This window comes from Phocoena phocoena, chromosome 11 (genome assembly GCF_963924675.1).
Source record: "Phocoena phocoena chromosome 11, mPhoPho1.1, whole genome shotgun sequence".
Lineage (NCBI taxonomy): Eukaryota > Metazoa > Chordata > Mammalia > Artiodactyla > Phocoenidae > Phocoena > Phocoena phocoena.
The window spans coordinates 20,458,730-20,484,757 of record NC_089229.1 but is presented as its reverse complement, the minus strand read 5'-3'; the positions used below and the strand labels follow the sequence as shown (position 1 = coordinate 20,484,757).

At 38.6% G+C, this 26,028-nt stretch overlaps 1 protein-coding gene across 1 annotated transcript in view; it reads right to left on the bottom strand.

Moving 5' to 3' along the window:
- The window catches only part of SLC5A8 (solute carrier family 5 member 8), a 69,928-nt gene that overhangs the window by 26,042 nt on the left and 17,858 nt on the right, over positions 1 to 26,028 (bottom strand). The window contains exons 5-9 of the mRNA XM_065886909.1: positions 25,650 to 25,804; positions 14,052 to 14,192; positions 10,984 to 11,113; positions 6,920 to 7,008; positions 6,367 to 6,479 (exon numbers count right to left, since the gene is read on the bottom strand). Coding sequence (XP_065742981.1) covers positions 6,367 to 6,479; positions 6,920 to 7,008; positions 10,984 to 11,113; positions 14,052 to 14,192; positions 25,650 to 25,804 — 628 coding nt within the window. The remainder of the gene's footprint in view (positions 1 to 6,366; positions 6,480 to 6,919; positions 7,009 to 10,983; positions 11,114 to 14,051; positions 14,193 to 25,649; positions 25,805 to 26,028) is intronic.

Genomic DNA, 26,028 nt, shown 5'->3' with positions numbered 1-26,028 from the left:
TATAGGATAAATCCAAGGAGAAACATGCCAAGACTCATATTAATCAAACCAGCAAAAATTAAATACAAAGAAAAAATATTAAAAGTAGCAAGGGAAAAGCAACAAATAACATACAAGGGAATCCCCATAAGGTTAATAGCTGATCTTTCAGCAGAAACTCTGCAAGCCAGAAGGGAGGGGCAGGACATATTTAAAGTGATGAAAGGAAAAACCTACAACCAAGATTACCCTACACAGCAAGGATCTCATTCAGATAGGTAGAAGAAATTAAAACCTTTACAGCCAAGCAAAAGCTACGAGAATTCAGCACCACCAAACCAACTTTACAACAAATGCTAAAGGAACTTCTCTAGGCAGGAAACACAAGAGAAGGAAAAGACCCACAATAACAAACCCAAAACAATTAAGAAAATGGTAATGGGAACATACATATTGATAATTACCTTAAATGTAAATGGATTAAATGCTCCAGCAAAAAAGACATAGACTGGCTGAATTGATAGAAGAACAAGACCCGTATGTATGCTGTCTACAACAGATACACTTCAGACTTAGGGATACATATGGACTGAAAGTGAAGGGATGGAAAAAGATATTCCATGCAAATGGAAATCAAAAGAAAGCTGGAGTAGCAATTCTCATATCAGACAAAATAGACTTTAAAATAAAGACTATTAGAAGAGACAAAGAAGGACACTACATAATGATCAAGGGATCAATCCAAGAAGAAGATATAACAAATGTAAATATTTATGCACCCAACATAGGAGCACCTCAATCCATAAGGCGAATGTTAACAGCCATAAAAGGGGAAATCGACAGTAACACAATAACAGTAGGGGACTTTAACACCATGCTTTCACCAATGGACAGATCATCCAAAATGAAAATAAATAAGGAACCACAAGCTTTAAATGATACATTAAACAAGATGGACTTAATTGATATTTATAGGACATTCCATCCAAAAACAACAGAATACACTTTCTTCTCAAGAGCTCATGGAACATTCTCCAGGATAGATATCTTGGGTCACAAATCAAGCCTTGGTAAATTTAAGAAAATTGAAATCATATCAAGTATCTTTTCCAACCACAACGCTATGAGATTAGATGTCAATTACAGGAAAAAATCTGTAAAAAATACAAACAAATGGAGGCTGTATAAACAATACACTAGTGTATTGAGGAGTAGGAAATGGAATCCAACAGCACATTAAAAGGATCACAAACCATGATCAAGTGGGATTTATCCTAGGAATGGAAGGATTCTTCAATAGACGCAAAGCAATCAATGTGATACACCATATTAACAAAGTGAAGGATAAAAACCATATGATCATCCCAATAGATACAGAAAAAGTTTTTGATCAAATTCTATACCCATTTATGATAAAAACCCTCCAGAAAGTAGGCACAGAGGGAATTTCCTCAACATAATAAAGGCCATATATGACAAACCCACAGCCAACATTATCCTCAATGGTGAAATATTGAAACTATTTCCACTAAGATAAGGAACAAAACAAGGTTGCCCACTCTCACCCCTATTATTCAACATAGTTTAGCAAGGTTTAGCCACAACAAACAGAGAAGAAAAAGAAATAAAAGGAATCCAAATTGGAAAAGAAGAAGTAAAACTGTCACTGTTTGCAGATGACATGATACTATACATAGAGAATCCTAAAGATTTTACCAGAAAACTCCTAGAGCTAATCAATAAATTTGGTAAAGTAGCAGGATACAAAATTAAGGCACAGAATTCTCTTGCATTCCTATACACTAATGATGAAAAATCTGAAAGAGAAATTAAGGAAACACTCCCATTTACCAGTGCAACAAAAAGAATAAAATACCTAGGAATAAACCTTCCAAAGGAGATCAAAGACCTATATGCAGAAAACTATAAGACACTGATTAAAGAAATTAAAGATGATACAAACAGACGGAGAGACATACCATGTTTTTGGTTTGGAAGAATCAACATTGTGAAAATGACTCTACTACCCAAAGCAATCTACAGATTCAATGCAATCCCTACCAAACTACCACTGGCATTTTTCACAGAACTAGAACAAAAATTTTCACAATTTGAATGGAAACACAAAAGACCCCAAATAGCCAAAACAATCTTGAGAAAGAAAAATGGAGCTGGAGGAATCAGGCACCCTGACTTCAGACAATACTACAAAGCTACAGTAATCAAGACAGTGTGGTACTGGCACAAAAACAGAAATAGAGATCAATGGAACAGGATAGAAAGCCCAGAGATAAACCCACACACGTATGGTCACCTTACCCTTGATAAAGGAGGCAAGAATATACAATGGAGAAAAGACAGCCTCTCTTCAATAAGGGTGCTGGGAAAACTGGACAGCTACATGTCAAAGAATAAAATTAGAACACTTCCTAACACCATACACAAAAATAAACTCAAAATGGATTAAAGACCTAAATATAAGCCCAGACACTATAAATTCTTAGAGGAAAACATAGGCAGAACACTCTATGACATTAATCACAGCAAGATCCTTTTTGACCCACCTCCTAGAGAAATGGAAATAAAATCAAAACTAAACAAATGGTACCTAATGAAACTTAAAATCTTTTGCATAGCAAAGGAAACCATAAACAAGACAAAAAGACAACCCTCAGAATGGGAGAAAATATTTGCAAACGAAGCAACTGACAAAGGATTAATCTCCAAAATTTACAAGGAGCTCATGCAGCTCAATATCAAAAAAACAAACCACCCAATCCAAAAATGGGCAGAAGACCTAAATAGACATTTCTCCAAAGAAGATATACAGATTGCCAACAAACACATGAAAGGATGCTCAACATCAGTAATCGCTAGAGAAATGCAAATCAAAACTACAATTAGGTATCATCTCACACCAGTCAGAATGGCCATCATCAAAAAATCTACAAACAATAAGTGCTGGAGAGGGTGTGGAGAAAAGGGAACACTCTTGCACTGTTGGTGGGAATGTAAATTGATACAGCCACAATGGAGAACAGTATGAAGGTTCCTTAAAAAACTAAAAATAGAACTACCATACTATCCAGCGATCCCCCTACTGGGCATATATCCTGAGAAAACCATAACTCAAAAAGATTCATGTACCATAATGTTCATTGCAGCTCTATTTACAATAGCCAGGACATGGAAGCAACCGAAGTGTCCATCAACAGATGAATGGATAAAGAAGATGTGACACATATATACAATGGAATATTACTCAGCCATAAAAAGAAACAATATTGAGTTATTTGTAGTGAGGTGGATGGACCTTGAGACTGTCATACAGAGTGAAGTAAGTCAGAAAGAGAAAAACAAATACCATATGCTAACACATATATATGGAATCTAAAAAAAAAAAAGGTTCTGAAGAACCTAGGGGCAGGATAGGAATAAAGACACAGATGTAGAGAATGGACTTGAGGACACAGGGATGGGAAAGGGTTAGCTGGGAGGAAGTGAGAGAGTGGCATGGACATATATACACTACCAAACGTAAAATAGATAGCTAGTGGGAAGCAGCCGCATAGCACAGGGAGAACAGCTCAGTGCTTTGTGACCACCTAGAGGTGTGGGATAGGGAGGGTGGGAGGGAGACACAAGAGGGAGGCGATATGGGGATATATGTGTATGTATAGCTGATTTACTTTGTCATAAAACAGAAACTAACACACCGTTGTAAAGCAATTATACTCCAATAAAGATGTTAAAAAAAAAAAAAAAAAAGGAAGGCTCAGGTGTCTGTTTTCAGTTTGCCAGAAATAGGATGCAATTCAGCTCTGCTCTGTATAACATGATGGGGGAAGGGAGTAATAAACTTCAGAAAGTCTTCCGAATTTAAGTGTTCATTTCTCCTGGGAAGTAGCAATCCACACCAAAGAGTGTTTTAGGACCTTTAACCTTCGCATAATCTCCATCAACATCCACAAACCTTTCCTGTTAAGCTAGCAAAGAAAGGCAGTTTCAGGACAAGTATTATATCCCCCCTTCTACCAAACTATTTTCCTGAAACTTTATACAAATTCTCAAGCCACCATCAGTGGTCAGCTATAGGGATTTTTTTTTTCTCTTTTGGCTTTCAGTATTTTCCAGATTTTCTCCAAGTATACATTTTGCTTTTAACATTACTATGGGAAAAAAATTTTTTTTTATTAAACCCACCCCCTATTCTTATTTTTAAAGACTTCCATTCAGCAAAAATCACCTGAACTCTGTTAATATAATTTCCCACATATAAACTTCAAAATACAAAAAATAAAATGAATGAGAAATGTGTTCATCAAAAAATTAGTGCATTCCTTATGTTATTTCTATCTTAACACAAGCACTCACACCTTTGTTAAGCATAGTGAGTAAATAATCTTATTGCACCTGAATAACTTACATTAATTTTTTCAAAGTGCTTTTGTTGCAATGATTTTTCATGCCTCCAAACTCTATTCTAAACAGTATTTCCAACATATTTAGCTAAATTCCTCGCTATTTGGCAGCTCACGAATGGTCACCATTGTGGTTTTTTTGTACTCAAAAGTTATCGGAAACATTCAAGTCATTTGCCGTGTTCTTCTCTATGATGTCCTTACTGTATATACCTCAACTATATACAACCTTTCAAAATGAATGAAAGCCTCATCTACACTAGCGGAGTTGATTTGTTATTAATCATCATCAGCATCATTCCTGAGTACCAGTTAGTGGCTCTTGTTTTACATGGATTATCTCTAAACCTCATAGTACCTGCAAAGTGAATATTTTTTGTTCTCATTTTCCATATAAAGAAACAGAGGCTCAGATGGGTTTGCTCAAGGCTAACAGCTAGTTAACTGGTGAAACAAGACTGAGTCTGTCTAGCTTCAAAAGCTTCTATTCGGGGCTTCCCTGGTGGCGCAGTGGTTGAGAGTCCACCTGCCGATGCAGGGCACACGGGTTCGTGCCCCGGTCCGGTAGGATCCCACGTGCCGCGGAGCAGCTGGGCCCGTGAGCCATGGCCGCTGAGGCCGCGCGTCCGGAGCCTGTTGCTCCGCAGCGGGAGAGGGCACAGCAGTGAGAGCCCCGCGTACCGCAAAAAACAAACAAACAAACAAAACCTTCTATTCGTTCTACTAAACCACACAGCTTCAACAATCCCATAATGAACCCATCTAAATACCCTTTAGGAAACATTGTATCATTCTGAAATTACGCTCCAGGATTAAAATCAGGTACATAATAAAATGATGCAATGCTAGTCAAATTTAGGGGACACTAAAGAATATAAATTAAGTACTTATTCCAGGCTACAGTCATGGCAATTATATATAGAACTATGGTTTAAAACAGAATATTATTTACTATGTCTTTGACAGTCTATTAGTGCTATTGAGGTTAAAGATTCTTTTTAAAATAATAAGTTCGTTAGTCATTCATCCCAAAACATGTATACCCAAGATTTGAAAATGAAGAAGGAAGTACACTAGCCAGATTTTTTTGAGTCAGCTATTACAGCTGGGACATCTGGGAACTGAGGTTAAAGACCTTTCCATTCAATATGATACTTAACCCCTAATAAGGTCCTATAATCTATGAATTTAAGCATTCATATTAAATGGAGTTAAGCATACCTTGGACAATTTTATTGATTATCTTCTGGACAGTCTACATGTGCAGAGAGAACAGACAATCAAGACCAGTAAAAAATCATAATGCTCTGTTCCTTTATCTTCAATCCATACACACAGACTATATCTTAAACTGGCAGTGCTCTCTTAGGTAATACAGAAAAAGCATGGCTCTTGGTTCCAAACTAAGAATATTTCTTAAAACTGGGGTCTAAGTTTTAGATGGTAAAGGGTTAAATTTTTAACTATGGCTAAGAATTTTAACATAGATGTGGGATAGGAAGAAGGTAGGAAAGAAGGCTAGCCAAATGGCACCCCTGGCAATTGTTTTTTGTTTTTTTTTTTGCGGTACGCGGGCCTCTCACTGTTGTGGCCTCTCCCGCCGCGGAGCACAGGCTCCGGACGCACAGGCTCAGCGGCCATGGCTCACGGGCCCAGCCGCTCTGCGGCATGTGGGATCTTCCCGGACCGGAGCATGAACCCGTGTCCCCTGCATCGGCAGGCGGACTCTCAACCAGTGCGCCACCAGGGAAGCCCCTGGTAATTGTTTTTTGTGGTGGCCTGACAATTGTTTGAAGTATGTCTCAAATCTTGATTGCAAATATGGCCATGACTGCATTAAGTCACATGCATGTGAGTGTTTATATGCTCACACTCACTTACTCTATATTTTCCATGGAAAAGAATTTCTGGTATTTCTAAAAATCATCTCCCAGAGCTAAAATGGAATTCTGAAACAAAAACTTACTCATTCCTTGGGAAATCCAAGAGAGAGACCTTTCTGAGAGAGATTGGAAGCGAGATTTTACTAGGTCTTCCAGAGTTACTGCTGCTAAGGCATTAATACTGGAGGACACTGTGCTGTAAGGGAAAAATCACAATTTTGATTAATAATGTTTAAACTTTAATAATACTTTAATAAGGTAAAAGAAAAGGGAAAACATATTGTCACTTCTGAAATATAACCAGATTTCTACTACATTACTTAAAAAAAAATTTTTTTATTGAAGTATAGTTGATTTAGGCCTGAGGGCCTATAGCCCGCGCACCGCAATGAAGACACAATGCAGCCAAAAGTTAACTGATTAATTAATTAATTAAAAAAACAAAAGAGACTGATGACAATATCCAGCCCCTAGAGAGAAGAGTTGGACCAACAGAGAGAAGACATGGAGTACATTACCTATATGAGGGCCATTTGTGCTCATGTCCAGAATTCAGCTTTATCCCCCGCAAATATCCAATAACAAAAGAAAGATCCCAAAAGGGAAATCTTATATTATTAGAGTCATAGTTCATACCTTAATGTTCCACTGTAAGCACAGGCCACAAAAAGTCCAGGAAGTCCCGGATAATCTTGCAGAATGTCCAGTGCCAAATAAGGCATGAGCTGAAAAATTCCAAAATTTACTCTTGAGTACTATTTGCTATGAAATGAAATTAATTAACACCTCATTTATCTTGTTCTTCTTCAAGAACTGAAGGAAGCTATTCCACATAACTGAAATGTCCAAATATATAAAATTAAACTCTTTACCTGCTAACACTTAAAGAAAAGAATAGCACAGTAGTTAAGGGTACAGGCTCTGGATTCAGACAGATGTGGCTTTTGTTATTTAATTTCTCTGAGCCTCAGTTTCCCCATCTATAAAATAGGAATAATAATCCTAACCTCACAGAGTTGCTATAAAAGTTAAATTAGATAATATGTGTAAGTTCTTAGTATAGCACACAGAATAGCCTCAGTAATAGGTAGCTGTTCTCATTCTTTGGAATAATAAATCAATTTAAAGGAAATATTTTACATACCTCTGTGCTTAAGTAAGAAGAATTCACTTAATTTAACTTTACTTGATGACTCAAGATTATATTTGTGAACTTCAATCACTGTTCAGGATTGAAAATGTAATTATAGCTGCGTATACAGTTGACCCTTGAACAACACAAGTTCGAACTGTGTGGGTCCACGTAAATGTTGATTTTTTTCAATAAATACAGAAAAATGTACGTGTAGAACATCGTGTGCAAGATATTACACAGTATCTATGCAAGGATAGCCTCCCCTTACATAGGCATGAGGTGAGTGACATTTAATATAAAAATAATGTTAGGGTTTTTTTTTACTGTTTTATAACTTTGCTTTCAAAGAATTATGTTTATATAATTATATTTATATAATAATATTATACTACACAGTATGCCTCTCTCATAATTGGAGAAACTGTGCATCAACCGATGATCACAGGTGATTTAAAAAAAAATTTCCAATGCTGTATTATCAATATGACTGTAATACTGTATGCCATCCAAACTTTATAATGATTCATTTATTACCATATAGGCGAGGCTACCACAAAGCAATCGTATCGATTACACTAGGCTATAATAAAGCAATCGTATTGCTGCTTCTTATCAATGTATGACTTGTTATACCTGTAAATGAATAGGAATTTCTTTTGCACATTATCTTTCATTTTTGACATCCTGTGTTAGTAATAAGTATAACATCTGCAGTGTTTTGTATCACATAAGACAACATTGATGTAGGTACTGACAGACGACTCATCTTGTAAACAGACAAGGTAAACTTATGGTATCAATCAGTACAGTACTGTAAACGTATCTTCTTGTCTTCATAATTTTCTTAATAACACTTTCTTTTCTCTGGCTTACTTTATTGTAAGAATACCATATATAACCCATATAACATAAAAAATATGTGTCAATCAACTGTTTATGTTATTGGTAAGGCTTCTGGTCAACAGTAGGCTATTAGTAGTTAAGTTTTAGGGGAGTCAAAAATTATACGTAGGTTTCTGTTGTGCAGACGGTCGCTACCCCTAACCCCCATGTTTTTCAAGGGTCAACTGTTGTATGAGACATAGTGATGAGTGGAGAGTAACCTCACAAAATTCCTCAACTTGTTTCTTTAAAAAAAAACACTCCTAATACTTGCTTTTTGATAAGTTACCTTTTAAAAAATAAATATTAAATAAGGATGGGAAGGTGTATGCCTTCAGCATTGTGTTATGGCAGTCTTTCGGGAAAACTGGTTTTTCAATCAAAAGAGTCCTAAGAGGATAATTTTCTAGAAAAATGCTCTCTCATTTCATTGAAACATCATTGATTCCTTCTCCCAATAGTACACAGTGGATGCTATGCCCATTCTCATCGGCCTCTTTGATCTCATTTAACAACTAAAGCTTATTAACTCTTTATTCTCAGAAAAAGAGAATAACGCTTCTCTCTATATGAGTTCAATACCCATTTTTCCAAGACATCTTACAAGTTTAACTTCAAGAAATATTCTATACATAAGCCAAAGTTAAGTGTCCATCGTTAGTATTAAAACGAGATCTAAGGGCTTCCCTGGTGGCTCAGTGGTTGAGAGTCCGCCTGCAATGCAGAGGACTCGGGTTCGTGCCCCAGTCCGGGAGGATCCCACATGCCGCGGAGAGGCTGGGCCCGTGAGCCATGGCTGCTGAGCCTGCGCATCCGGGGCAAAAAAAAAAAAAAAAAAAAAAAAAAAAAACGAGATCTAAAATCCTCTACCCTATTGTCGACTTTCTCAAAACTCTTCGGCCTTATATTTTAGATTCTGAATGACCCCTCAGGTCATTCAGGTCATCCAGGTCATGGCTTCCTCAGGGTGAGCTACAGAAGAGTGTAGCAGAAACATATCTTTGCTCTCTTGGGTTGAGCTTTTGACCTGATCTACTGACTGCCTTACTTCCATTGTAACCCCAGGAAAATGTCAATTGAATTAACTGGTTAATAATCAACACACTAGTGGAATAATTCAGAGAAAATCTCTTTCTTTTTCAAAAATTTATCACGTGCTCTCTGAATGATAAATGCACGCATGCAAGACACCCCCTGTGTACAATCTATGACAAGTGGTCTCAAGGTTAGGAAGTTGTAGGTTTAAAAAAATTTTTTTGTTTTTTTTTGGGGGTTTTTTTTGGATTTTTTTGGCCCAGGGTAAGGGGAAGCCATATTAGAAAAAAAATTTAGTCCCTATGGTCTTCACAGAAAATAACGATTGACAAAAATCACAAAATATTCTTGACTAAAGAAAATATAATGGAATAGTGCCTCCATCTTCAGAGTAAATACGATTCTTGGATTCTCTGAAGAAATAGAAAGATCTGTTTATCAACAGGAGGGCAAAGACTAAGATAGGGTTGAGATACACAGATCAAGGATGCTCTCATTTCCTAACCCCACAAAGTTGTATTTTTCTGGGAGTATGTTATGCCTTTACACCAACATAAAGTTCAACGTGTCATCATTCTAATAAGTCCCCTGGGCACTTGATTTACAATCGACTCTGGCAGTCCTGGGTTTGGATTCTAGCTACACTTTCTGAAAGATGGTCTATGGCATAGAGTTTCAAAGTTAGAACACCGGCGGCAACCTGCCTGGGTTTGAATCCTGGCTCCAGGTTTGCCAGCTGGTTATTTAAGCTCTCTGTGCCTCAGTTTCCTTATTTTTGAAAGGGAGATCATCACGGCACTGTTTCTGTGAGGATTAAAAGTTAAAATTTATATAAAGCACTTATAATCATGCCTGGCCCGTGGTATTTGATGAGTGCTTGCAGCTGTTCTTTTTCATTAACTATGTGACCTTGGGCAAATTATATAACCTCTCTGAGATTCCTTTCCTTGTCTATAAAATTAGAATTATAGGGTTGTAAGAATTGAAAGAAATAAAGCATGCAAAGCTCTTGGCACAGAACCTCATCACATAGCTGGTGCTCAATAAATGTTCACTTTTAGATCCATTTCCATATCATTTAAAAACTGGAAGGTGGGACTTCCCTGGTGGTCCAGTGGTTAAGACTCAGCGGTCCCAATGCAGAGGGCACTGGTTTGATCCCTGATCAGGGAGCTGGATCCCGCATGCTACAACTAAAAAAGATCCCGCACACGGCAACCAAGATCCCGTGTGCCGCAACTAAAACCTGGCGCAGCCAAATAAATTAAACAAAACGCTGGAAGGTAAACTGCTTATCAATGAACAATCTAAACCCATAAAATGTTCCACAGTACCACAGTTTGTATATAGTTTTGAGCTTTTTTTAAATTGTGTTTATATTTCTACTCCCAGCCTTGAGCTATTTCTATTTAACACCTACCTTGAAACTTTGCCAGGTATTTCAATATTGTTATTGGATGTAGCATTCCTCATTTTTTTTTTGCTATAGCTGCTAAAATAAATTTTTTCCAAATGCTTTATAGAAGCTAAAGATGATTATATTTGCCTATTTGCTCTTACTTTACAAGAACATGAACATTCTTTCCTCCCAGACAACAAGCTTTCTGAATGTCATTCTTGCATGTGTAAGAAACACACGGTACTGGACCTGGTCTGGTGCAGACACTTTCTTGGCTGTCCAAGGATCACAGTCACGGTATCTGGAATACAGGGCGAGCCCACATAGCACTGTGCAGGTCAGGATCAACCAGAGTGCCACAAGATTGATGTAGAGAGACCTAAGGAAGGGAAAACAAACCAGCAAATGACAATTTTAATTTCCATCTCAAAGATGAGGAGAATTGTTACATAAATAGAAGAGACTTTCATGATTATACTCAATAGATGTGCATTCTCTTTTGGTTCTCGAAAATGCTACGGATTTTACTCTGGTCTAACCTTCTGTTTATGATGTATTTGGAAATACTTGGAAGAGATGGGATTTTGCCATTGAATGAATGTATCCTCCTGGTCAGAGTTCCACGGGCATTATTATCTTTATAGGGGTGTCTAGTTACAGTCCTTCAGGACGTCTTGTCACGAAATAGAGATTTTAATAGTCAACAGGGCAGTGACTATTACTCATTTTACCTTTAAAAGTGATGCAATTATAAACTGCTAAACACTGTTAGCCTTTACATAGCAACTCGTCAGGCTTGTTTAAATGTGGTGTGTGATGCCATCCATTAACTACAGGAAAGGCAAACCTGTATTCCTTGGACAGGTATCTTCCAAAACAATGTTCAGCATTTTCATTAATGGTGTGTGCTCCAGTAGAGTGTAAAGGTTTACGTAATAGCACTGGAGTCAGTCCTGAGCATAAATCTTAGCTCTCCCTACCATATGTGACCTTGGGCAAGTAATTTAACCTCTCTGACTCTCAGTTTCTTCATTTACAGCTAGAAATAACAATGCCTACCTCACCGAGTTATAAGTGAAACTGAATAAAATAGTATATATCATATAGTACAATGGCATGTAATAAACACTTGTTAAATGGTATTGATATTATTAGTGTTAATATCATTGAATGCTATGTCTTAATAATCAGTTGATAGTAAATATTTCTCCCACTAGGGTGGCTACATTTTCCCCCCGGGGGTGCTGTAGTGGACGCTGATAAGTTGCCCTAGGCTGAAGAGAGGTCTCCCCACACCCACCAACTCATACCTCCTTCCCCAGAGAAGCCTGCATGAAATGACAACTGGATTCAGAGGTTTAAAGACTAAGTCCCCTCAGGCCAACTTGGGACAGTCTGAAGGGTCATCCCAGCCCTGGGGCTCCCCTTGAGGCCTCTGTTGAGACTGCATTACAGTCCAACTTCTCCCTCTGGCCAATCCTTCTTCCTTCCTTTCCTTCTCTGTTCCAGTGGTGATGCCCTAGTAGACTCTGGCATGCTAACCTCCATCTCAGAGTCTGCTTCTCGGAGAAGCTACCTTGCAGCAGGTCCCACAACAGATTGCTAGCCTTTTTCCTTGACTGACTACATTCACCATATGTTTTGTTATTGTCTAAAAGTACTAGAACTATATCTCATCTCCAAATCATCAGAAAATATACCCAGACACTTTCTCAGTCACCACACCTCACTTATATATGAGTTAACACTTTATTATATTGTTTTATTTTACTTTAATGCCATTCATGTAGATCTGATATTGTACCCAGTCAATGTCAGTAGGTCTTGACTTTTTGGCTGGGACTCATTCTTCCCATGGAGCCAATGTTAAAAAGTGGGAGGAAATGGTCCCCCTGAGCTCTTGTTAAAGAGACACATGGGACTATTCTGAAGGAAATTGTTTCTTACTAAGAAAGCTCTAATGCTGTTCTTTCAGTTGTCAAATTGGCTTTTTGAGCTCCATGTTCTCAAAGAAGCGTTTTCCCAAAGAAGAGCATATGCACAATTACTTTGGGAGAGGCATCAGTGCTAATGCAGATGGATTAATGGATATATAAACTATATTCCTTTAAAGTGTCTTAAAGTAGCAGAACTCCTAAGCTCACTTTTGGGGGATTCCATATCCAGTTATCATACTCATATTCATATAGATTTTTCATTGTGGAATTTACCAAAGACAGATAATATCTAAACCAATTTACTCTCATATATTGACATATGACCTCGTATATTTCTCACATTCCCCTTTGAATAGCAACAGAACTGCCACTCCTCCTACTCCAACCCCCTTGTTACTCTTAATCAAGCTACTTAAGAGTTTTATAGCCCCTAAATGCATAGCCTGATATATCAGCATGAAGAGCGCTAGTCACCAAGCTTATCTGAGGCCTCCTGACAAAGAACCAGCCACTGTTCATACTCTTCGCTGAAGCCAAGATGGGCTGGAGAGTCCCCTGACCATGCTGTCCTTCCCACCTCTGTGCTTTGCCCAAATCACTCTGCCTACTCAGAATGCTCTCCCACACTTCTTCACCTGCCCACATGTGGTCATTCTTCAGGACCTGCCTGCTTGACAGGAATCTCTCACTTATCCCCTGCCTTCACATCCCACGATTTGAGGTGGAAAAAGGAATTCACATTTACTGGATCCCTACCACATGCGTGCCAAACACAGTATTTTATAATACCTCCACGAGTTGTGTGATATCTTATGCTCATTTTACAAGTTTAGAAACTGAAGCTCGGAGAGTCTAAGTGACTCACGCCAAATCACTCAAGTAGAAGTATTAGAACAAGGTTATAAACCCACGACTGTGTCTGAAAATAAAATGCACCAGCACATCTGGCAATATAATGCTCTAGAACATTTCCTCTATATTGTTATACTGTTTCACAGAACTGTTATACCTCTAGTGTTAGTTTACTTTTCACATACTTGCATATATTTTCCTAATTTGATGCTAAGTTCCTTCATGACAAGAGTCATACATTTATCATTTTTTATTCTCTACAGTTCCTCATACAAACAGATGCACAATAAATGCCTATTTATTTGATAAGATTTGTTTTACTTAATAATTGATATAAATATTTTTAAATATCTGATTTAAAACATACAATGCCACTTTGTTCTATGTGATCCTTTTGTAGTATATCATTTATCTCTTAGAATTTCATGACACAAAAGACTTAAACTTGAGTATAGCTTGACTTTTGAAAGAGTTTCCATAAAGACAACTGATAGTTATTGATGATTCATATACCATAGTTTGTCTTACATTTTTGCCTGGAATCTGTTTTTACAGGAAATATATCTCTGCACTTGGGATTGGTTGACTCCATAGATGCTGGTCCATGTGAAGGTCCCTCCTATAACAATCGTCCAGAATGTGTGTCTTTGCAAAGGGTTAGGATTAAAACTAAATGAAAGCAAACAGAAAACAAATTTGAAGTCCCAGCCAAACACTACAGAAGTCTTCCTAGAGTAATTTTGGAATCAAGCAATGTATACCTACATAAACATAAATAAATATTTATAAATATACATACATAAATATGTACCGATTAAGTAATATAAAAGGTAGAAATATTCTTAAGTTCAATGAAATAAAAATTGATACTTTCAGAGATTTGGAAATTCTGGATGGGACAGGGGAAAAAAATGAATATTCCAATCATCCTGAGCATTTATAGAAATTGTTCTCCCATGGCCATAGGAAATTATTAAAACAAGTCTGCTATGCTGTAATCAGAGAGGAGCATGAAGCTGAAGAAAGAGAGAAAGATTCCTAGATACACTGCAGCAATAGAAATGGTACTGAAATGAACACAATATTGACACATTTTGTGTGTGTAATTCCTCTCCTAGCACATATATAGTCATAGTTCTACTTTATATTCAAGCTTAAGAATTCAATTAATGCAGTTTAATGGTTTTCATGTCATTATAATCTGTTCTTAAAATGCTCTGTGCTAAGTACTCATAGTTCAAAGTCATTATGACATTTACAAAACATTGCTACAAAGAAAGCTCAACTTCCACATTCAATACATCTTTTAATCCTTCTTAACGTATCACCTTGTAAGGAATGAGTCTGTTCATCTCTCATATACAATATAAGCTTGAAAATTTTCTGCAGAATTAGTTTCAATGGAAACTTTCTGAAAATTATGAAATTCTGCAATTCCACTTCAAAGCTTATATTTGAGATCAGTTGAGTAAAGTGCTACATATTTATGCATTTTCCAGCCTACTTATGGAAAGATAAGAGCCTCTATTCCATTCTCTAACACTTAATGTCAAAGTCTAAGAGTTTTAAGGGTGTTGGCCCTTTCTCCCATAGAGAAAGTAGCTACTATACTAGCTAATAAAAGTCAAGAACCAAAGGGTTCAGCGAGTTACTTGAAGGAAGTAAGACAAGATTTAAAACACCCACTTCAGTGGTTTTGGCAATACAGAATACATGTGTCAACTATAGACCATACAGAAAATACCAACACAAAATCCTTCCCTTCATTTATCTCAACAAGGGCAGATTTATTGCCCACCATATTCTCAAAACATATCTGAATAACAAGGGATATACAATAAGGCTTTTCATTATTCCTTAATTGTTGACAACCTTGTAACTGTCATAAAAATGTCTAATCTTTTACTTTTTAGAATCTCTTACTGATGTATAAGTTATCGTTTCAATGCAGCAATGTATGTACTCTTTGTATAAAGTGACAGTGCAGAAAAATGATCGACTCCACACCCTTTCCCCTCAACCTAGCTGACTAGGAAGAGATCTGGGGGTAATCCAAGTCTCCCAAGTGGCCACTGGCTGTTTCTGCCTCTTGGTATCCATTCCCCCTTCTTCTGGTAACAGCAGCCTAGGTTTGCCTTGGGGAAACGACCATTTCTCCATTAAATAGTCTAAATGGTGGTCAATCAAAATGTTCTGCTCTGCACTAGCTACAGGATGGAATCATGCCCACGCTAGGCCAATCGGAGGCTCTCTTCCTTGGAATCTGAATCTTGCGGTAAAAGAAAAAAAAACTATTGAGAACGGCTGAAGTTGGTTCACTATAATTCATTCTTGCAAATTAACACATTGACCCTGTTCAATTTCTGACGTTCTTCTCATACATTAGCACCTATTTTCAGAAAACTGGAAGAGAGCCACCAAGTGCAAAATGACTTTCTTTCCTTTTGCCAATGATTTCAGCTTGCTTGTCTCAGAACAGGGCTGCTGAAAGAGAAAATAATTTGGTCTATGTCAAAATGAGCAACCCCTGCCCGTTGAATGTGATGTACGAGGAAGACACTATTGATCCCAAAGAGAAGGTGTTTAAAATATTTTTTTAAATTGTGTGATATATTTGTGATGAAATATCTAGTTTCTCCATTAGCCTTCTTTAAGAAAATTAAATAGTTGTCGAAGACGTTATACCTTAATGCTATACTGAGACTTGAGGCAACAGCTGTAACTTTTCTAGTCAATTTTCAAGAAATAATATTTAATATATAATGTACATTATGTAACATTTATACACATATAATACACACATATATATGTAGCATAATAATAATATACTATACAGTATCAGGGTAATTTTAAAAGAGAAATTTTCTAGGCTGCTTGAAACAAAGAACTGTCAAAATGGAATCACTGACTAGCAGGGGAAGATGGCGGAAGAGTAAGACGTGGAGATCGCCTTCCTCCTCACGGATACACCAGAAATACATCTACACGTGGAACAACTCCTACAGAACACCTACTGAAGGCTGGCAGAAGACCTCAGAGCTCCCAAAAGGCAAGAAACTCCCCACGTACCTGGGTAGGGCAAAAGAAAAAAAGAAAAAACAGAGACAAAAGAATAAGGACGGCACCTGCGCCAGTGGGAGGGAGCTGTGAAGGAGGAAAAGTTTCCACACACTAGGAAGCCCCTCCGCGGGCGGAGACTGCGAGAGGCGGAGGGGGGAGCCTCGGGACCGCGGAGTAGTGCACAGCGACGGGTGCGGAGGGCAAAGCGGGGAGATTCCTGCACAGACGATCGGTGCCGACCGGCACTCACCAACCCGAGAGGCTTGTCTGCTCACCCGCCGGGGCGGGCGGGGCTGCGAGCTGAGGCTCGGGTTTCGGTTTTGGACGGAGCGCAGGGAGAGGACTGGGGTTAGCGGCTTGAACATAGCCTGAAGGGGTTGGTGCGCCACGACTAGCCGGGAGGGAGTTCGGGGAAAAGCCTGCACCGGCCGAAGAGGCAAGAGACTTTTTCTTCCCTCTTTGTTTCCTGGTGCGCGAGGAGAGGGGTTTAAGAGCGCTGCTTAAAGGATCTCCAGAGACGGGCGCGAGCCGCGGCTAAAAGCGCGAACCCCCGAGACGGGCGCGAGCCGCGGCTGGAAGCGAGAACCCCAGAGACGGGCGCGAGCCGCGGCTAAAACCGCGGACCCCAGAGACGGGCGGGAGACGCTGGGGCTGCTGCTGCCGCCACCAGGGGGGCTGTGTGCGAGCACAGGTCACTCTCCGCGCCCCTCTTCCGCGGAGCCTGTGCAGGCCGCCACTGCCAGGTTCCCGGGATCCAGGGACAACTTCCCCGGGAGTACGCACGGCGGGTCTCAGGCTGGTGCAAAGTCACGCCGGCCTCTGCCGCAGCGTCACGCCGCCTCTGCCGCCGCAGGCCCGCCCCGCACGCAGTGCCCCGCCTTCCCCCATCCCCCAACCCCCGGCCTGAGTGAGCCGGAGCTCCCGAATCAGCGGCTCCTTTAACCCCGTCCTGTCTGAGCAAAAAACAGACGCCCTCCAGCGACCTGCGCGCAGGGGCAGGGCCGGGTACAAAGCTGAGCTCCTGTGAGCTGTGAGAGCAGGGAGGAGAGGGGGAGGTCTCTCCCGGCAGCCGCGGAGGCGGCGGATTGAAGCTCCACAATCAACTTGATGTGCCCTGCATTGTGGAATACCTGAATAGACAGGGAGTGATCCCAAATTGAAGAGGTGGAATTTAAGAGCGAGATCTGTGATTTTTTTCCTTTTCCTCTTTTTGTGAATGTGTGCGTGTATGCTTCTGTGTGAGATCTTGTCTGTATACTCTTGCTTCCACCATTTGTCCTAGGGCTCTATCCGTCCATGGTTTAAAAAAAATTTTTTTTTTCTTAATAATTAATTTTAATTGTAATAACTTTATTGTACTTTACCTTCGTTCTTTCTTTCTTTCTTTCCTTCCTTCCTTCCCTCCTTTAGACAGCGAATCACCCCAGGTTGAGGAGGTGGTCTCCGGGAGCAGGATTTATGATTTTTCCCCCTTTGCCTCTTTTTGTGAACGTGTATGTGTATGCTTCTGTGTAAGATTTTCTCTGTATAGCTTTGCTTCCAACATTTGTCCTAGGGTTCTATCCGTCCCTTTTTTTCTTTTCTAAATATTTTTTAGTACAATAACTATATTATACTTTATTTTATTTTTACTGTATCTTCTTTCTTTCTGTCTTTTTTCCTTCTTTCCCTCCTTCCTTCCTTCCTCCCTCCCTCCCTCCCTCCTTTCTTTCCTTCTTTGCTTCTTTCTTCCTTCCTTCCTTTCCTCCTTTCCTTCTTTCTTTCCTCATACTTCTACTAATTCTCTCTACATTTTCTCCTTCTTTCCCTCCTTCCTTCCTTCCTCCCTCCCTCCCTCCCTCCTTTCCTTCTTTGCTTCTTTCTTCCTTCCTTCCTTTCCTCCTTTCCTTCTTTCTTTCCTCATACTTCTACTAATTCTCTCTACATTTTCTCCTTCTTTCCCTCCTTCCTTCCTTCCTTCCTCCCTCCCTCCCTCCTTTCTTTCCTTCTTTGCTTCTTTCTTCCTTCCTTCCTTTCCTCCTTTCCCTCTTTCTTTCCTCATACTTCTACTAATTCTCTATATATTTTCTCCTTCTTTCCCTCCTTCCTTCCTTCCTTCCTCCCTCCCTCCCTCCTTTCTTCCCTCTTTGCTTCTTTCTTCCTTCCTTCCTTTCCTCCTTTCCTTCTTTCTTTCCTCATACTTCTACTAATTCTCTCTACTTTTTCTCCCTTTTATTCTGAGCCGTGTGGATGAAAGGCTCTTGGTGCTCCAGCCAGGAGTCAGGGCTCTGCCTCTGAGGTAGGAAAGCCAACTTCAGGACACTGGTCAACAAGAGATCTCCCAGCTCCACATAATATTAAACGGTGGAAATCTCCCAGAGACCTCCATCTTAACACCAGCACCCAGCTTCACTCAACGACCAGCAAGCCACAGTGCTGGACAACCTATGCCAAACAACTAGCAAAACAGGAACACAACCCCACCCATTAGCAGAGAGGCTGCCTAAAATCATAATAAGGCCACAGACACCCCAAAACACACCACCAGACGTGAACCTGCCCACTAGAGAGACAAGATCCAGCCTCATCCAGCACAACACAGGCACTAGTCCCCTCCACCAGGAAGCCTACACAACCCACTGAAACAACCTTAGCCACTGGAGACAGACATCAAAAACAACGGGAACTACGAGCGTGCAGCCTGCAAAAAGGAGACCCCAAACACAGTAAGATAAGCAAAATGAGAAGACAGAAAAACACACAGCAGATGAAGGAGCAAGATAAAAACCCACCAGACCTAACAAATGAAGAGGAAATAGGCAATCTACCTGAAAAAGAATTCAGAATAATGATAGTAAGGATGATCCTAAATCTTGGAAGTAGAATGGACAAAATGCAAGGAACAATTAACAAGGACCTAGAAGACATAAAGATGAAACAAGCAACGATGAACAACGCAATAAATGAAATTAAAAGTACTCTAGATAAGATCAATAGCAGAATAACTGAGGCAGAAGAACGGATAAGTGACCTGGAAGATAAAGTAGTGGAAATAACTACTGCAGAGCAGAATAAAGAAAAAAGAATGAAAAGAACTGAGGACAGTCTCAGAGAGCTCTGGGACAACATTAAACGCACCCACATTCGAATTATAGGGGTTCCAGAAGAAGAAGAAAAAAAGAAAGGGACTGAGAAAATATTTGAAGAGATTATAGTTGAAAACTTCCCTAATATGGGAAAGGAAATAGTTAATCAAGTCCAGGAAGCACAGAGAGTCCCATACAGGATAAATACAAGGAGAAATACGCCAAGACACATATTAATCAAACTATCAAAAATTAAATACAAAGAAAGCATATTAAAAGCAGCAAGGGAAAAACAACAAATAACACACAAGGGAATCCCCATAAGGTTAACAGCTGATCTCTCAGCAGAAACCCTACAAGCCAGAAGGGAGTGGCAGGACATACTGAAAGTGATGAAGTAGAAAAACCTGCAACCAAGACTACTCTACCCAGCAAGGATCTCATTCAGATTTGATGGAGAAATTGAAACCTTTACAGACAAGCAAAAGCTGAGAGAGTTCAGCACCACCAAACCAGCTTTACAACAAATGCTAAAGGAACTTCTCTAGATAAGAAATGCAAGAGAAGGAAACGACCTATAATAACGAACTCAAAACAATATAGAAAATGGGAATAGGAACATACATATCGATAATTACCTTAAATGTAAATGGACTAAATGCTCCCATCAAAAGACACAGATTGGCTGAATGGATACAAAAACAAGACCCTTATATATGTTGTCTACAAGAGACCCACCTCAGACCTAGAGACACATACAGACTGAAAGTAAGGGGATGGAAAAAGATATTCCATGCAAATGGAAACCGAAAGAAAGCTGGAGTAGCAATTCTCATATCAGACAAAATAGACTTTAAAATAAGGACTATTAAGAGGGATAAAGAAGGACACTACATAATGATCAAGGGATCGATCCAAGAAGAAGATATAACAATTGTAAATATTTATGCACCCAACATAGGAGCACCTCAATACATAAGGCAAATACTAACAGCCATAAAAGGGGAGATCGACAGTAACACATTCATAGGGGACTTTAACACCCCACTTTGACCCATGGACAGATCATCCAAAATGAAAATAAATAAGGAAACACAAGCTTTAAATGATACATTAAACAAGATGGACTTAATTGATAGTTATAGGACACTCCATCCAAAAACAACAAAATACACATTTTTTTCAAGTGCTCATGGAACATTCTCCAGGATAGATCATATCTTGGGTCACAAATCAAGCCTTGGTAAATTTAAGAAAATTGAAACTGTATCAAGTATCTTTTCTGACCACAACGCCATGAGACTAGATATCAATTACAGGAAAAGATCTGTAAAATATACAAACACATGGAGGCTAAACAATACACTACTTAATAATGAAGTGATCACTGAAGAAATCAAAGAGGACATAAAAAAATACCTAGAAACAAATGACAATGGAGACACAACGACCCAAAACCTATGGGATGCAGCAAAAGCAGTTCTAAGGGGGAAGTTTATAGCAATACAAGCCCACCTTAAGAAGCAGGAAACATCTCGAATAAACAACCTAACCTTGCACCTCAAGCAATTAGAGAAAGAAGAACAAAAAAGCCCCAAAGCTAGCAGAAGGAAAGAAATCATAAAAATCAGATCAGAAATAAATGAAAAAGAAATGAAGGAAACGATAGCAAAGATCAATAAAACTAAAAGCTGGTTCTTTGAGAAGATAAACAAAATAGATAAACCACTAGCCAGACTCATCAAGAAAAAAAGGGAGAAGACTCAAATCAATAGAATTAGAAATGAGAAAGGAGAAGTAACAACTGACACTGCAGAAATAAAAAAAATCATGAGAGATTACTACAAGCAACTCTATGCCAATAAAATGGACAATCTGGAAGAAATGGACAAATTCTTAGAAATGTACAACCTGCCAAGACTGAATCAGGAAGAAATAGAAAATATGAACAGACCAATCACAAGCACTGAAATTGAAACTGTGATTAAAAATCTTCCAACAAACAAAAGCCCAGGACCAGATGGCTTCACAGGTGAATTCTATCAAACGTTTAGAGAAGAGCTAACACCTATCCTTCTTGAACTCTTCCAAAATATAGCAGAGGGAGGAACATTCCCAAATTCCTTCTACGAGGCCACCATCACCTTGATACCAAAACCAGACAAGGATGTCACAAAGAAAGAAAACTACAGGCCAATATCACTGATGAACATAGATGCAAAAATCCTCAACAAAATACTAGCAAACAGAATCCAACAGCACATTAAAAGGATCATACACCATGATCAACTGGGGTTTATTCCAGGAATGCAAGGATTCTTCAATATACGCAAATCTATCAATGTGATAAACCATATTAACAAATTGAAGGAGAAAAACCATATGATCATCTCAATAGATGCACAGAAAGCTTTCGACAAAATTCAACACCCATTTATGATAAAAACCCTCCAGAAAGTAGGCATAGAGGGAACTTTCCTCAACATAATAAAGGCCATATATGACAAGCCCACAGCAAACATCATCCTCAATGGTGAAAAACTGAAAGAATTTCCACTAAGATCAGGAATAAGACAAGGTTGCCCACTCTCACCACTCTTATTCAACATAGTTTGGGAAGTTTTAGCCACGGCAATCAGAGAAGAAAAGGAAATAAAAGGAATCCAAATCGGAAAAGAAGAAGTAAAGCTGTCACTGTTTGCAGATGACATGATACTATACATAGAGAATCCTAAAGATGCTACCAGAAAACTACTAGAGCTAATCCATGAATTTGGTAAAGTAGCAGGATACAAAATTAATGCACAGAAATCTCTGGCATTCCTATATACTAATGATGAAAAATCTGAAAGTGAAACCAAGAAAACACTCCCATTTACCATTGCAACAAAAAGAATAAAATATCTAGGAATAAACCTACCTAAGGATACGAAAGACCTGTATGCAGAAAATTATAAGACACTGATGAAAGAAATTAAAGATGATACAAATAGATGGAGAGATATACCATGTTCTTGGATGGGAAGAATCAACATTGTGAAAATGACTCTACTACCCAAAGCAATCTACAGATTCAATGCAATCCCTATCAAACTACCACTGGCATTTTTCACAGAACTAGAACAAAAAATTTTGCAATTTGTATGGAAACACAAAAGACCCCGAATAGCCAAAGCAATCTTGAGAACGAAAAAAGGAGCTGGAGGAATCAGGCTCCCTGACTTCAGACTATACTACAAAGCAACAGTAATCAAGACAGTATGGTACTGGCACAAAAACAGAAAGATAGATCAGTGGAACAGGATAGAAAGCCCAGAGATAAACCCACGCACATATGGACACCTTATCTTTGATAAAGGAGGCAGGAATGTACAGTGGAGAAAGGACAGCCTCTTCAATAAATGGTGCTGGGAAAACTGGACAGGTACATGTAAAAGTATGAGATTAGATCACTCCCTAACACCATACACAAAAATAAGCTCAAAATGGATTAAAGACCTAAATGTAAGGCCAGAAACTATCAAACTTCCTCCTATGTTTTAGAGGAAAACATAGGAAGAACAATCTATGACATAAATCACAGCAAGATCCTTTCTGACCCACCTCCTAGAGTAATGGAAATAAAAACAAAAATAAACAAATGGGACCTAATGAAACTTCAAAGCTTTTGCACAGCAAAGGAAACCATAATCAAGACCAAAAGACAACCCTCAGAATGGGAGAAAACATTTGCAAATGAAGCAACTGACAAAGGATTAATCTCCAAAATTTACAAGCAGCTCATGCAGCTCAATAACAAAAAAACAAACAACCCCATCCAAAAATGGGCAGAAGACCTAAACAGACATTTCTCCAAAGAAGATATACAGAATGCCAACAAACACATGAAAGAATGCTCAACATCATTAATCATTAGAGAAATGCAAATCAAAACTACAATGAGATATCATCTCACACCAGTCAGAATGGCCATCATCAAAAAATCTAGAAACAATGAATGCTGGAGAGGGTGTGGAGAAAAGGGAACACTCTTGCACTGCTGGTGGGAATGTGAATTGGTTCAGCCACTGTGGAGAACAGTATGGAGGTTCCTTAAAAAACTACAAATAGAATTACCATATGACCCAGCAATCCCACTACTGGGCATATACCCTGAGAAAACCAAAATTCAAAAAGAGTCATGTACCAAAATGTTCATTGCAGCTCTATTTACAATAGCCTGGAGATGGAAAGAAGCTAAGCGCCCATCATCGGACGAATGGATAAAGAAGATGTGGCACATATACACAATGGAATATTACCCAGCCTTAAAAAGAAATGAAATTGAGTTATTTGTAATGAGATGGATAGACCTAGAGTCTGTCATACAGAGTGAAGTAAGTCAGAAAGAAAAGGACAAATACCGTATGCTAACACATATATATGGAATTTAAGGGAAAAAAATGTCAAGAAGAACCTAGGGGTAAGACAGGAATAAAGACGCAGACCTACTGGAGAACGGACTTGAGGATATGGGGAGGGGGAAGGGTGAGTTTTGACAGGGCGAGAGAGAGTCATGGACATATACACACTAACAAACGTAGTAAGGTAGATAGCTAGGGGGAAGCAGCTGCAAGGCACAGGGATATTAGCTCGGGGCTTTGGGACAGCCTGGAGGGGTGGGATGGGGAGAGTGGGAGGGAGGGAGACGCAAGAGGGAAGACATATGGGAACATATGTATATGTATGGCTGATTCACTTTGTTATAAAGCAGAGACTAACACACCATTGTAAAGCAATTATACCCCAATAAAGATGATAAAAAAAAACAAAAAAAAACCCAAAACTATTGTTTAGCACCATGTGTCTCAGTTAACTACAGAGAAAACAATAAATTATCTTTGAATAATTAAATGACTTTCAAATAACTGTGTACAGACAAATTAAATACTTATTTAAGCAATCTAATTACAAATGTTATTAGGTCCATTGGTTTGACTAACACATTTAAATATATGTTTCTTTAGTTTTTGCTGCCTAAAGCAATTGTAAAAACCTTTAGAAGAACTTTGCCCATCATAAATGCCTGGAGTAACATTTCCTGAATAAATAGATACTAGTCTTATACAAATACATGTATCATTCCAGGTTTAACTAGGAACATGCATATATGTTCTCACTCAAGGAATATTTAAATTAGAAATAAAGTCAACTCACCATCACCTGCCCCCTCTCCAATAACTCAAGTCAATTAGACATTAGGTTTACAAGTGAGGTCATTATAGTAATTTTATACCCCATTTCTACTTAAAAAACACCATTTTCTGCTCATTTGAGCTAATTAAAAATAACTATCACCATCCCACAAAGACCAAAATAAAGCAGTGCTATTTTAGCACATAAATATCTACTAAAGCAAAATTGTTTTAGTACTAGTTTTTAATATTATTTCACATAGAACGAAATCTAGGCCACAATTTCATTCATAGAGCATGTGGACAAGGCCATATACAAATTAAACACTATGGTAATAATAAAAAATGGTGGTGAGAAATACGCAAATAAGTGATTTGATGATTACACCTGAAATTAAATTAAAGCAATTCGTTCTGTAAAAAAAAAAAAAAAAAAAAAAAAATGGAATCACTGTCTTTTAGTGTTTTTTTCTTAAGAGGTTTCCTTTTCTTCTCTCTCTAGTATATCTCCCCTTATTTCCCTACCCACACCTTTCAACCTATTCCAGACTTTAATATCTGGAAGAAAATACTCTTTTGCTATCAATCCCTCCTCCTGAGGAGGAAGCGCCATCCTCACCTCCATGTAGCTAACTACAGCTGACTAACCCCTTAAAGAGCTGGTGGAAATTCCTTACGCATGAACTTCCCAGCTTCAAATTTTTGTACCACACCCTGAATGGTTGGTTTGTTTTCTAATGTAAACTTACTATTTCAGCCAAGAGATTTTTTTAACAGAAAAAAACAAAAGGAATGTTATATTAACCAAGAAGTAAATAGCAACTTACTTCCAGAAGTTTAATCTTGCTCCATGATAGGCATCATTCAGAATAGTGCCGATTCCACCTTGAATCAATGCAGCCTGTATAATCAAAGATGCAAATCCAGCCACCATGATCCCAACTTGAAAAACATCTGTCCAGATAACCGCTTTAAGACCACCCTTTGAGGGGAAAGTACATTAGGATTAATGCTTCTGCCAGACATTATTAAGCATCTATATGCTTATACACCATGCTGGAGAAAGATAACGAAAAATGGATCTTGGCCAAGAATTCCCCCCAGGGAGACAGTCAGGAAGGTAATACTCAGACCAAACTTGCAAATATAAGCAGAGTCCAAGATGTAAGGTCCTCCCAATAGAGAAAATAGCATGGGCAAAAGCTT